Source organism: Saccostrea cucullata, unplaced genomic scaffold, assembly GCF_032062105.1.
Source record: "Saccostrea cucullata isolate Sc308-1 unplaced genomic scaffold, CSIRO_AGI_Scuc_v1 ctg270, whole genome shotgun sequence".
Lineage (NCBI taxonomy): Eukaryota > Metazoa > Mollusca > Bivalvia > Ostreida > Ostreidae > Saccostrea > Saccostrea cuccullata.
In genome coordinates, this window is record NW_026932876.1 from 49,403 (window position 1) to 62,652 (window position 13,250).

Consider the following 13,250-nt stretch of genomic DNA (forward strand, 5'->3'; position numbering starts at 1 on the left):
GGGACCTGTTTTTTGTTTGAACAGATCCTGACAATATGAAGTTGCTTTTGTATCCTTTGGATAACTGTAGTTACTGTATAAGCTACGGGGAATCTGAAAGTACATAAATAAATCAGATTTTGGCTTATCTTTGATTGAATGTCACATTCTCTGCACTTAAAATCCATAACTTTATTATTAGAAATAAACTAGGCATGTATAGAGAAAATTGAGGTTAATTCAATCTTCTTCTACTTTTAATGCTTCACATTCTTTTGAGTTTTGCATGAAACTTTTATGACCATGCACAGTGGTTCGTAAATATTAAATATAATAGCTAACTTTGCGTGTGAGCCAAGCTTCCTCACAATCTTAAGGTTCTGGCTTTTTATACATATTCTATTTTGGAAGTTTTTGCTTCCTCTGCCTCCAGTCCACAGTGGTACCTTGATTTCAGAATTAAGTCGCTAACATGATACGATTCAAAAAGTGATTATACGTCAGAAAATCTTAAAATGAGTGGTACATGCTAGGATGGGTATGAATAGGGCAATGTTATGTCGGAGGAGGAACAGCTGTGTGAAATCAATCTACTATGACATTCCTTGGACTTTTTATGCTGGAATGGTGATGGAAACAGGATATTGGCAAGCCTTATAATTACGGCAGTTATTATTTTTTCGATGATTGGTAATTTTGCCAACTATATCTCAGTTGTAACACTGGTACATCGTTAAAAGCTTTTCAAGAGAGTTAACAAGCAAATATTTGATACCCTTCTTTACAATAAATACAAACATGTTGAGTTTATCAAATCAAGATGATTTTATATTGAAAACTTATTGCTGTATTTAAAACAATTTTATTTGGGGTAACTTGGCGATCAGATATTAATATTCAGTTTCAACAAATTAACAGAATGGATGCATTTAAATTATTCTAAACGTTTCACTCTCGTGTCATAAATATGATACAGGGCAATTAAAATGGATACAATAGAAAGATCATTTCAAGCGTACATCGCGCATTAAGATTTCTTATCTTCTGAGCATCAAAGCACATATGTAATAAATGCGCATTATTTTTCTCGTCAATTCTATTTTATCAGTAGAGAATGTCAGAGAATATTAATGATTTGGCACTAAAAATCGTCGATTCATATGTCGACTCGAAATATCTCAGTGAACTTGAAATAAAAGATACAACAGAGTCTTATCAGTTTCGTATTTGGAAATTTTACCAAAAAAACGTCAGTAGTAACCTAACAGCAGAACTTTATGATTCACACGATGACTTTAACATTATTATTAAAAATAGTCAACTTTTCTTACTTATGCAGTAATATACACTTATCGCCTGGTTTACGTTTCCCAAAAGATTTGATACGCAATTAAGAGTATGTTCTTTATAAGGACGAGCAATTTCTGAAACGAGGCATGCTATTGACAATCAAATTGATTAAACTAGAATAGCAACAAACTTTTACGAAGTCAAAAATAAAAGTTATGTAGTCGTTAGAATGTCCTTGAGTTGTTAGCAAATACACTGTACAGTCTACAATAAGTCAATTGCTTGCTGACTTTTTTTCCAAAATAATGTTTCTGAAGATCATATTTAAGTAATATTTATACACTGAATTGTTATTTTATGACACGTCGGCGATATATCTTAATATCGAGTGAAGCAAATTCTATATACAGATAATTCAGTGTCAAAATTGTATTGATTTGTTTTGACCGTAGAATTTGTAAATTGTCTTTAGACGAGACTGTTGATATCCTTATTTCATCAACTCACTTATAGTCTAGTAGCTTGCCTCGTTTTTACAAATTGTTCACAAATGGACTGAACAACGTCGTCGGATACTCACGGATGATCTCTTCTGTTATTCTTTGGCAAACTTGTTAAAAATGCAAATTCGACTATTAAAAACAACCTATCAGAAGGATTAGATTAATTAAAATAGTAAATTAAAACTGTAATGTTGATCTATGGTAATGTTGATATAATATGTTCAAATGCCCAATATTTACATGTATGAAAAAGAAAAAAAAACCAAATTCTCAAACAAAGCACTTGGTAAGGCATCAAAAGGCCTTATGGAAATTATTTATCTTTAAGGTATTTTTTAAGAAAATTAATATCAAAGACACTAAAAATCGCCGAAACATAAATGCCTTTGAAATAGAAGATTCCCTATCTGTACCTCTGGACTATGTTTTTATGACATTAACATTGATCAATGAAATATCTAAATCCTAGAGACATAGAATTTTTTTTTATAGTTTTACTGAAATCTTGTTTTGCGTGGGAATGACAATGTTGTGTTGTCTGGCGTTGTCAGTATAACGCTTTTGGTGCCTAAAATAGATGTCGTAACAGCTTCATGCAGAGTATTAGAAGAACATGGGGCTCATTATTTTCATCAGCTGATATAATTTTTATATCCTTAGTTTGCTTTGGAAACAGTCTAACAACTAATAATCATTATACTAATATACTCATCTGACTAAAACTTATATATAATATATAGTGTGATTTACTGTTCGCGAAGAGGTGACTTGAAACTTAGGCAAGGTATCAGTGGTATTCATGAGCTGTGAGTGTTCGAGAAATTACTTATTCTTTTTTGAAAATAAGAGGCTAGTGCTTAAAGCATGTTTGAGATCATGGAAACCACTTCATGCTTTTCTTCAAATGTGAAGAATTCTGGGGTATTTGTAACGATCCTACGCAGGGGGCAACTGAAAAAGCAAGTGGTCTGATCTAGAGTAATTTCGGGGTTGGTTGCCTCTTAACATTTTTATGTTCCTCCTCTTGCAGATATACGACCAAACTTCGAAAGCTGCTTATTCGTAAATATACGATTTAATTAATCATCAATAGATTACGAAAGATTTATATTATTACATCACAATTTTGTTATAAAGGCAAAAATAGATTGAATACAAATTAAATGTTATCCTCTGTGGTTTTAATAATTAAATATGTTCGATACACACGATACTTACAATTGTAGCCAGTTAAACAGGATTTTCTTTATGATTTCCTTAATAAAAGAAAATTATGATAAAGGAAGTAAAATGAAATATATGTAAAGTGTAAACAAGATTGAGCATAAGAGTTAATACAAGAAATGAGGAGAGAAAGTAGAGAAAAGTTGGTTGTAGAAGAGTGAGTTAAGGAAGTGAAACAATAGTAATGGAGAAAATAATTTAAAAGCAAGATGGAGTAAATAAACTAAATAAGAGTGAGCGTGGTAAATAAAAGGGAGTCAAGAATGCAAAAACAAAAGCGAGCTCAAAAAAGTAAAAAAGGTTGAGTATAAAAAGTTAAAACAAAATTGAGAACAGTGAAAGAAAAGAAATAAGTACCAAAAAGAAAAAAGTTAAACAAGCACATTAAAGAAACAAACGGAAGTAAGTAAAGAAAGTGGAAACAGAAGTGAGTACTAAAAGTTAAAAATGATTTAGTAAAGAAAGTTAAAACAGTAGCGAGAAAAGAAAGTACATGTTATCAATAGTGAGTAAAGAAAGTACATGTATAACAAAGAGTGTATAGAAAATATAATGAAAATTTAAAAAGGGGTTTAATGATGGATGCAAGAATATTCCCGTGATCGAGTAGCACAAAATGGATATTGCTTTATCATTTTACTTTTTTTTTTTCAGAGTGTCATATTCCACGTAGAGACTCATCCAAAGCACAAGACGTTTACACAGTGCGTGACGTTTAACTTTTTCCCGTCAGATAATCACGAGCTGGCCTATAATCTGTTTAATCTGATCACACTGTACGCCTTACCCCTACTCATCATTACCACATCGTACTCACTCATTCTCTGGGAAATCTCCAAAAAGACTAAACAGTGCAAAGGTAAGATCCATAGTAAAGGTGCTTAGATATAGATTTGATGTTAATATTTTCTAAAATTTTCTGTATTATTCCATTAACTGTAAGTTTCCATGGTATTTCATACGAAAATATATTAAAAATCTTACTTTTATTTTTAAGTTATTGAAATTTAAAATGTCTATGTGCTTTTGATTGACACAATCTTACACCTTCATTTTTTTTTTAAACCTTATCCTTCATACTTAAAACTCTGCACACACCAATGAGCACGGACTGACTATATATTAGCCGTATATTAATATTAGATATTAACTACAATTAATCAATTAAAAACCATAGTTAAACTAGATCTAAACATATCATTTTAAGCCAAGCTACACGTTCTACATGGCTACGTTACACTTAGTTTTAACTAGCAACAAATAATTCATAACAATTAAGTCACAACAAACAAGTTATAAAAAATGTCACAACAAGTAAGTCAATGTCCCTCCAGGGCTTCCGTATAAAACAGATGGAAAGTATCACTTGAAAATCAACAGCTTAAAAACTTACGACTTTTCAACTTTATACACAACCATTCCCCACGATAAATTAAAGTCCAGGCTTTTTTTATCGTTGACAGCTGCTTTTTTCAAATAAAACTCGTAAATTTACTTACTTGGTCATTGGTCATTTGCAAAATTATTTTGCTAAAACACATTCTGATTGCACAAACAAGTACTCTGAAGATGACATCTAAAAGATGCTTGAGTTTCTGATTGACAATATTTATATGTGGCTTTTGAAGACCAGGTCTTCCAATCAATCTATTGGAATTCCCATGGGTACCAACTGCGCTCCGTTATTAGCAGACCTATTTTTGTATTCATATGAAGCAGAATTTGTGCAAAATCGTATGTGTGTAAAGATGAAAACACTTACTGTGGCCTTCAACTCGACATTTAGATATATCGAAGACATATTGTCAATTAACAATGGTAATTTCCATTCCTGTGTCGAAAAGATATATCCTGGTGAACTTGAGATAAAAGATACCATAGAATCTGACACATATGTTTCATACTTGGATATTTTACTTCAAAAAGACGTTTATGGTAATCTAACAACCAAGCTCTATGATAAACGTGATGACTTTAACTTTTCTATCGTCAACTTTCCTTACATATGCAGCAATATACCTTCATCACCTGCATACGGAGTTGATATATCTCATTTGATTCGATACACAAGTGCATGCTTTATGTATGAACAATTTCTAAAACGAGGTACCGGGTAAATTATTGACAAACAAGTTGATGAAACAAGAATATCAGCATTCTCGTTTAAAGTCAACATTTCATAAGTTCTATGGTCGATACAATGACCTTGTCAGCAAAACAATTTATCATTAAGTCAAATGCTGACCGACGTTTTTCATACTTATTGTTAGTCCATTATTTGTACACTGAATTGACGACAGATTTTTTCGTTATTTCCCGATCATGACAACGAACACACAGAGGGTGTGACCGGTCGGCAGGGGATGCTCACTCCTCCATGGCACCTGGCCCCACCTCTGATGTTTTGGAGGTCCGTGTTTGCTCTGCTCCTGCTTTGTATTGTTTTATAGACTTTGCTATTGAATACCGTTCGTTATCTCCATATCCTTCATTGAAAACAAATATTTCAAAAATATATTTTTAGAAAAAATATATCAAAAAATTTGCATATTATAAAAAATGCTGTACTTTTAGTGAAAACCGTCATTGTAGAAATAATGTATGTTTATCAATGAATGGCAATTGGACGTGAATGGTCTCTGAAAGGCTGTTATTGAAAGCATGACATGTATAAAGACAAGACCCCTATAAAATCTGCCATTTGAAATGTACTTTCGGTTTCAGGTCTTAACATTTGGACAAAATAAACAGGGAAAACAACTTTACAGAGGCAATCAAAGACCAACTTGTCCTTCTTTGATAAATATATTTTGTTTCTGCAGTGATGTTTTTCAATAAAAGTTGGATGTACTTAGGTTTATTTTGTAAAAAAAAAAAAATACATGCATTTTTTAAAAGATTTTTTTCTCAATTTTTTTTTTTTAATATTTGTTTTCAAGTGATACTTTCTATCTGTTAATCAATGATATATCTATAAATTGTAAAAGTTCTTACTTTATAAACCACATAGTTTTGGACGTTTTGTAAAAATAAATATTTGGTCATGTTGACCTTTGGCAAAACCTTAACTGAGAAAGAAAATTACCAAAATCAATACCAGTCAGTGAAGAAAAATGTAATCTTGTAAGATTCTATTGTGTCCTACGATTCGCCATGCAGTATCTTGCTTTTTATTCACATGACTCAGTCTCCCAATTGTTACAACAAATTAAATGACTGATCCCTAAGCTTTGTCGCCTACAGCAGTATATTTATAAGAAACGCTTGCGCGTATATCAGTAATAAGTGAAGGCAGTTGTTCTGTGTTTGTTCACTTGAAAATAATGCCACATAAATTTTATGTTTATGTGAAAAAGCATGTTCACTGCTGAAGTACAACTGGTATTACCGATTTAATATGCATACATTGCAAAATTCCTTTCATCCTTAACAAAACTCACAGGATTTACGACTTTGACATTTACGTTTTCCTATTTCTGCTATTTTGTCAAGTAGGTTCAATATGTTTGTAGTCATAAATTTATGACTCGAATTCATTTGTACTTGACTTTTCAGAGAATTTATGTGTAGAACATTTTAAATATGTAGGACAGGTTGTAGTTTATTACAAATGCCTGTAAAAGTGAAGAATCGGTGTATGTAGTTAAGAAGTGTACAGATTCTATTTCGTGTCAGTGTACTATCATATGTTCTTTTTAATGAATTTGGAATAATTGGAAAGTTCCGTAACTATTTTTTTTTGTCAGAATGAGTGGATGATTCACAGTTTTTTGTTTGTTTGTTTTTTGTTTTTGTTGTTTTTTGTTCTTTGTTTTTGTTTTTTTAGTTGAATTTTGAAGCAGTACACTGCCCTTGTTTTTGTTTTAGATGCAGAACTTAAGCATCTTTTAAAGTAGGGTAGCGAGCCTTCTTCTTTAAAAAAAAAGTTCATAAATAGAAGTAGAATAGTAGAATAGACAACAAATATTACACTGATTCATGGTTTTTTTTTTTAGAAGTGAATAAATCAAATACATTCTAAATGGAGTCTTGAATTAATTTTCACCATTCGCGTTTATCCAATTATATGTTTCACATTAAAATTCTACAAGTCGTGTTTTTCATCCTAGATAATTGCTCTTTCCACACCTCTGTCCTGACTAAGGGCACATTTCTGTTCTTCTATAATTTTCTTAGAAAGCACGCTTAGAATTCCTCTGTTAAAAGCTACTGGTGACATGTTTTTTCTTTCTTAAGCCTCTGGGTTCTATCTTCTTCATTAGCAATGCACAGGAAGTTGCTATTTCGTGAAATAAATCGAAATACGTTGATCTGTTACACAATAGGTGTGATGACTAATGATAGAGAACGACGTCTTCAGGCTCTTAAAAACGAGGCTCTGTGATTTATTTTTCTCCAACATTGTTTGAACTTACAAGAAATAATTCAGTGTTCTTTTAATTCATTTTTTGAAAATAATTTTTGTCTACTGTGTACTGAGGTAGTAATTTTCAAGGAGAAGAAATGATAGTATTTTAACATAAATAATCTTTCTTGTAGAGGAGACAAAATGCCTTTCAACACGCTCGCGCCTGCGCCGTTCTTCGGTTGGGAACATGGAGAGAGCCCGGATTAGAACCTTGAAAATGACCCTCGTTATAGGTAATTAAGCTGAAAGAAACCCTGGAAATTTCAGACCAAAGAAAAATCACCGTCAGTTCCTTATGTCAGTCAAATATCTATAGTTAAAGAAATGTTGAAAAAAATGTATCACTTAAAAAAAATCATCACTCTGAGCACACGATAAAAAACGAATAGGAGAAAAGGATGCAAAATTGTCAGAAACATACATACTAAAGACTTTCACTATATTCTATGCACCCAATTTTACAATGATAATATGATCATCAATATATGCCTTTTTCTGGAAGAGGTTTAAGCTCTACTGAGATAAAAGCTCAAAGTAAGCTTTTATGAACACTTTTTGTCCGGCATCCGTTCAGTTGTTTGTCTTTCTATCCGTTATTTCTTGACTTCTGGATAAACCACAAGGTATGATAACTGGCCCCTTATTTGATGTAAAAATCACAATCCAGTAACAGTTTAAACTGTGATAATTTGGATACATGTAGTAAAATGAATTTGTTTTTAAACCAGCACTAAATCTGATTCAAAGCTTATGTGGAAGCTACTGAAGGTTGCAGAAGTAGAACATTTTCCCGAATTTCCTCAATTCTTCTAGATACTTTTCACTTTTGGAAACATGAAGAAGCACAAGCTTGCCTATCTGAAATTTTAACACACAAGATGCATCTGGTGTATGAAAACTTGTGTTTAGTCTTTTGAGACAAAATGTGCTGTGAAATCGAGGAAAATATGCATAAAAATAAGAAAATGCAGAAAATCACATATTTTCTAACCATCAAATGGCCTTTCAATAACTTATTTCCAATACTAATTTAGTGTCAGGGATTATCTTTATTGGTAAACTGTTGCACTATTCTAAAGGACAATCCAAACCAGGCCAAAATGGGGTCTTAGCCAATCTTGTTTTTTTCAATAAAACTTGCCACAAGGCACTCTTAGGTACAGAGATTTCAAGTTTACTCTTGATTAAAGTAAAGAACCATCCTCTATTTCTAGGGAAGATGATTTAATACGGTATTAGTGAAAATATAATGACATCATGCAAATATCCATTTTTAATGAACAACTAAGAAAGAAGATGCCTTTAAAATAGGCGATGGAGATTTTTAAACAAAAATGATAATGAAAAAAGATTATACCCTAATAAGCCGATATATTTCCAAGTTGCGGTGGTCTTTTTTCCGGATGTTTTATGCTGTATTTTTTTTTTTTGCTGGTTGCACCCTCCCCCACTTTTAAAATTATAAATACGGTTTTTTTAATTAATTTCATAAACATGCATTTTATCCTTCAGTCAGTGTGTTTGTGATTTGCTGGACGCCATACTTTGTACTGTCGGCTTGGTGGTGGTTCGACAGGTGAGTTGATAGCACTATTAAAAGATTAACACGCTCAAGTATCTCAGATTACGAACTTGGATGACCACACTTCTTTTGGACACTGGTGATGTCAAAAAGTCATCTGATTTCCCCCAAGTCAAGGGTATCTGACCCACTCCGCTCCACATAAACCTTTTAGCAAACAGCGAAGATATAATTGAGTGGCTTAGAAATACGTTTTTTGGTTGGCCTTATAAAAGTTTGCATGAGCCAATCAAAATCATGGATTTATTTCAACCAAAACTAGATGGTTAAGAGAAAAAACATGCAAGTTTTAGTCTCAGCAAAAGCGTCTCTACAATTATATAACTCAGTTAAACGCTTGTCTCAGCATTTATTATAATTACAGTTATGTTAAATTTAATTATTACCGACTTTCAATACTGTGTCGCATTCACCGTTAATTCGCTTAATCTGATTGGTCAATGGCAGAAGACAATAGAGTTTTTAAAGCCGTAATCTCATTGAATGGCACGATAGTACTTCTCATCGAACCCAGTCTATTCGGTTGAAGGTTTATGTGGTGAAAAGTGAATTCGAGACTTTTGTCTATGGAAGATTCTGCACTGAGGTTGTCCATAATAATTTCTGAAACAAGTCGTTCAATATGAATCGTTTGCAAAGTACATCATTTTTTATTGTATATATTTAAAAAAGATGGCGGTTGTGACCGGTCGGCAGGGGGTGCTCACTCTTCCAAAGCACCTTATCCCAACTCTGATGTTTTAGAGGTTCATGTTTGCTCTGCTCCTGATTTGTATTGTTTGATGGACTTTTGAGCTTGAATACTGTATTTTATCTTCATATAATATATTTAGTGAAAACGAGTTTCTATACGATGCAGAATAAGTTTTGTTTAGAATATTGCATTTTTAAAACATAAACTCTTAAAGATTCAGGAAGACTCAGAAATCTTTTGCATTTTATGGTATCTCTGGAGACAGGGACATAAAAAAAAACTAGTTAGTTTGATGAATGAAATCCGTGGTGGAAATGTTTGAATGTATCTTATTCTGAATATCAGAAAATTGTCAGCGTCTGAACATCAAGCGGTTCAATCCGTCTTTTATAATAAGATGTACGGCAATAAACACATTAGCTTGTTTGTCGGATTTTCTTCGATTTTTCATACAAGTTGTCTAGCATTGACGCTATTCATCTAATTTAACCAAATGACAGTGGCTCAATTTTGACACAGATTTATTTGTTTGTTTTGTAGGGAGTCCGCGAGTCGATTGGATCCCAAAGTTCAGAGAGGCCTTTTCCTGTTTGCCGTGTCCAATTCCTGTATGGATCCTATTGTATATGGTACGGAATATGTATTAACCTATCAGGAATGATGATCTTGTGGTCATAAAATTATTCATTTCTTGATACTAACTATTGAATTCTCCCTTTATGATGAAGCTATCACAGTTTTTTAGTGCAATTTTTTCCATTCCAGGAAATGCAAGTTTTTTTTCTGTTAAGAGTCAATCTTTATTTAAGAAATAGCTGTTTGTTTGGATAATTGGGGTATATATATTGTAGCATTTGTATTTGCTCTGCTCCTGATTTGTATTATATGATGGACTTTTGAGCTTGAATTCTGTGTTTTATCTCCATATAATATATTTAGTGAAAACGAGTTTCTATACGATATAGATTACGTTTTGTTTAGAATATTGCATTTTTAAAACATAAACTTGATATAAAAAAATCTAGTTAGTGTTGATGAATGAAATCCCCGGTGGAAATGTTTGAATAATAACGGTGAACTCCGATAAATGTTTGATCCTCCTCAAAAATATATGTTAAATGTCGTATATAAGAATTATTACAAGGCTTGAAGAAGCAACCGTTTAATAATCCGTTTAAATTCTTGCATACTTCTAAACTTTTTAAGTAGGAAAGAGGGCCAAAGCGCCTTACCCCCTTTTAGTAAAAATACCTACGGGGAATTACGTGGAAAATTGTGATCACTAGAATAAAATCATGCAACAAATATATTTTTACATTGAAAAATTATCCCTACACTTGTCCTAGACACCACGCGCTAGTCAACCAAATATGCTTGTAAAGAAACATCGTATGTACATATATATGAACTTTTACACACTTTTGGGTCGATATGGTTTTACATTGCCTCCACGTTCGTAAATTTGCAGTAACACTTGTCTACTTCAGGTAGTTCAGTAAGATTTTCCCTCACTTCCATAAGACATTTTCCCCAAACCTAAATGCTGGTGTCACCTAAAGACTGTATTTTCCAAGTATTTATTTTAAGAAAACTTGCAAATGTAATACACTGTATACGGTTATAATTTCAACTTAATTTAATTCCAGCCAATTTCCCTTAATTTTGCCTAAAATGGAAGTTTATTTTTCTTCTCCCCTATGGATTTTTATTTTTCAATCATTAGATTAATGGCATTTCTTTCCTTAACCCGTTGCAGTTTTAGTGAATCTAAATATCCGTATATTGTAGGAATGTTCACTACCACCTTCCGCCGGGAAACTCAAAAATGGGGGCGGTGGCTATAGCAACTGTTTTATAAAGAACCTTCTCCCTCCAAACAATCGGATGAGATCTTCTTCAATCTTCTCTGCTTCTTCCTCTAGGTATGTTTACCATTAACTTCAAACGGGAGTTTGTTCGATGCTGTTGTTGCCTGAAATCTTCCTGGAAACGTCACAAGCTTCAGCGACTTACCGGGAAATTTCAGACGTCCACAGGGGTACAGCGGGGTCCTATCTCCCACACAATGTCCAACAACTCCAACCGCTCCCTCCAGGGGACCAACGTCGTCAAGTTCTCTGATGACCCTGTCGGCTGCAGGAATAACGGAAGTCCTAATGTATCACGTGACTTAAAACTGGCAAACAGCGGAAGCAGCCGAGCCAATGTGAATAACTTCATGAATGTTAACCTGCCTATCATACAGAAGACAGTTCCAAACGACAAACAGTAAAAACACTGTGAGAAAGTGTACATTACATGTTTAATAAGCAAGTCAATTAAAATAACTATTTTTTTGTCTTTGTATTTATGGAGTCATTAAAATCGGTTTACCGATTTGTCATGCCTTACTTTGAATTCTTAAAAGGTTTTGTTAATGAGCTCCTTATTGCCAAAAAAAGCTTTACATTCATTTTTCTGAAATTTCACCATAAATTCATAGGAAATAATTTAGAATGCTATAATTTCAGCTAATAAACGGTTAGTTATAGCTCCTTCTTCACAATTCCATAAAAAGATAGAATTAATCCGAAAACTGAACATTTAATATAAAAAAGTTTAGGTAACAAGCATAAGGCCACCCCAATAAATATTTTTGTTTGTCGGACCCGCGCGCTCGCGTATTTAAACGAAACTTGACAAATAATATCAATTCAAATTTCCCGCACCATGGAAATTATGAGCTATTTTCTGTTCCATTTCCGCTCTATTAATCGTATTTTTCATCTGCTTACTCTGTAAATCAGAAAAAAATATAATTCCGCTCAAATTTCTTTACGCTCCGCCTAAAATATTTGTCTACAAAAAGTAATAATATTATTATTTAACCGCTTGACCGCTCTTACTTTTTTTCGTCAAATGTCCGACGAACAAGAAATTAAATTGGTGTGGCCTAAATACACCCATAACTCATAATCTACATGTACCAATGACTTCGTCAGAGAGACTGGTGTTCACGGGACATGATTTTCATGATACATATGTACGAGACTTCTTTTTCTAGTCGAAAGATTTTTGTAGGTTTTGGAGTAGTAAGAGATTTCTAATTTCTAGCTGCAGATCTGTAGCTCTCCGAAAAAATATACTGATAGACCGGAGAGCTACAGTGCCACCCATTGAAAAAACTGTATATTTATTGCGCATAAAAAAGTGCGCTCGGTTCTTGATTAATTCCTCTAAATTCTTACCTCAATTGCAAAAAAAGGAAAGATTTCAAAATATTCCTTTATCCTCAATCAAGTATTCTCATAGTTGACATCTGAACGAAGCATACTGGACCGAATTATCTTTGAAACCAAAATGGCAGTATAGATAAGCGAAATGTCCCATGATTACAATATCAGGGTCAGGAGGACTATTAAAAACAATTATGAGGAATGTTTGGATGTGGAAACAGCGAAAGAATATGTTAGGAACACACGGTTAGTAATATTTTGAAATTAGTTTTTAAAACATGGAGAAATAAATCGAGAACCGAGAGCACTTTTTTGTGCGCAATAAATATACAGTTTTTCAATGGGTGGCACTGTA

The 13,250-nt window shown here is 32.9% G+C and overlaps 1 protein-coding gene across 2 annotated transcripts in view; it reads left to right on the forward strand.

Moving 5' to 3' along the window:
• LOC134236382 (adipokinetic hormone/corazonin-related peptide receptor variant I-like) overlaps positions 1–12,018 on the forward strand; it is a 49,544-nt gene extending 37,526 nt beyond the window's left edge. The window contains exons 2-6 of one of the 2 annotated variants that reach the window (XM_062718544.1): positions 3,651–3,855; positions 7,536–7,637; positions 8,917–8,980; positions 10,221–10,309; positions 11,603–12,018. In XM_062718544.1, coding sequence (XP_062574528.1) covers positions 3,651–3,855; positions 7,536–7,637; positions 8,917–8,980; positions 10,221–10,309; positions 11,603–11,952 — 810 coding nt within the window. In that variant the 3' untranslated portion in view covers positions 11,953–12,018. Of the gene's footprint in view, positions 1–3,650; positions 3,856–7,535; positions 7,638–8,916; positions 8,981–10,220; positions 10,310–11,468 lie in introns of both variants that reach the window. The other variant, XM_062718545.1, reaches the window with a different exon arrangement.
• The last annotated feature ends 1,232 nt before the right edge of the window (positions 12,019–13,250 follow it).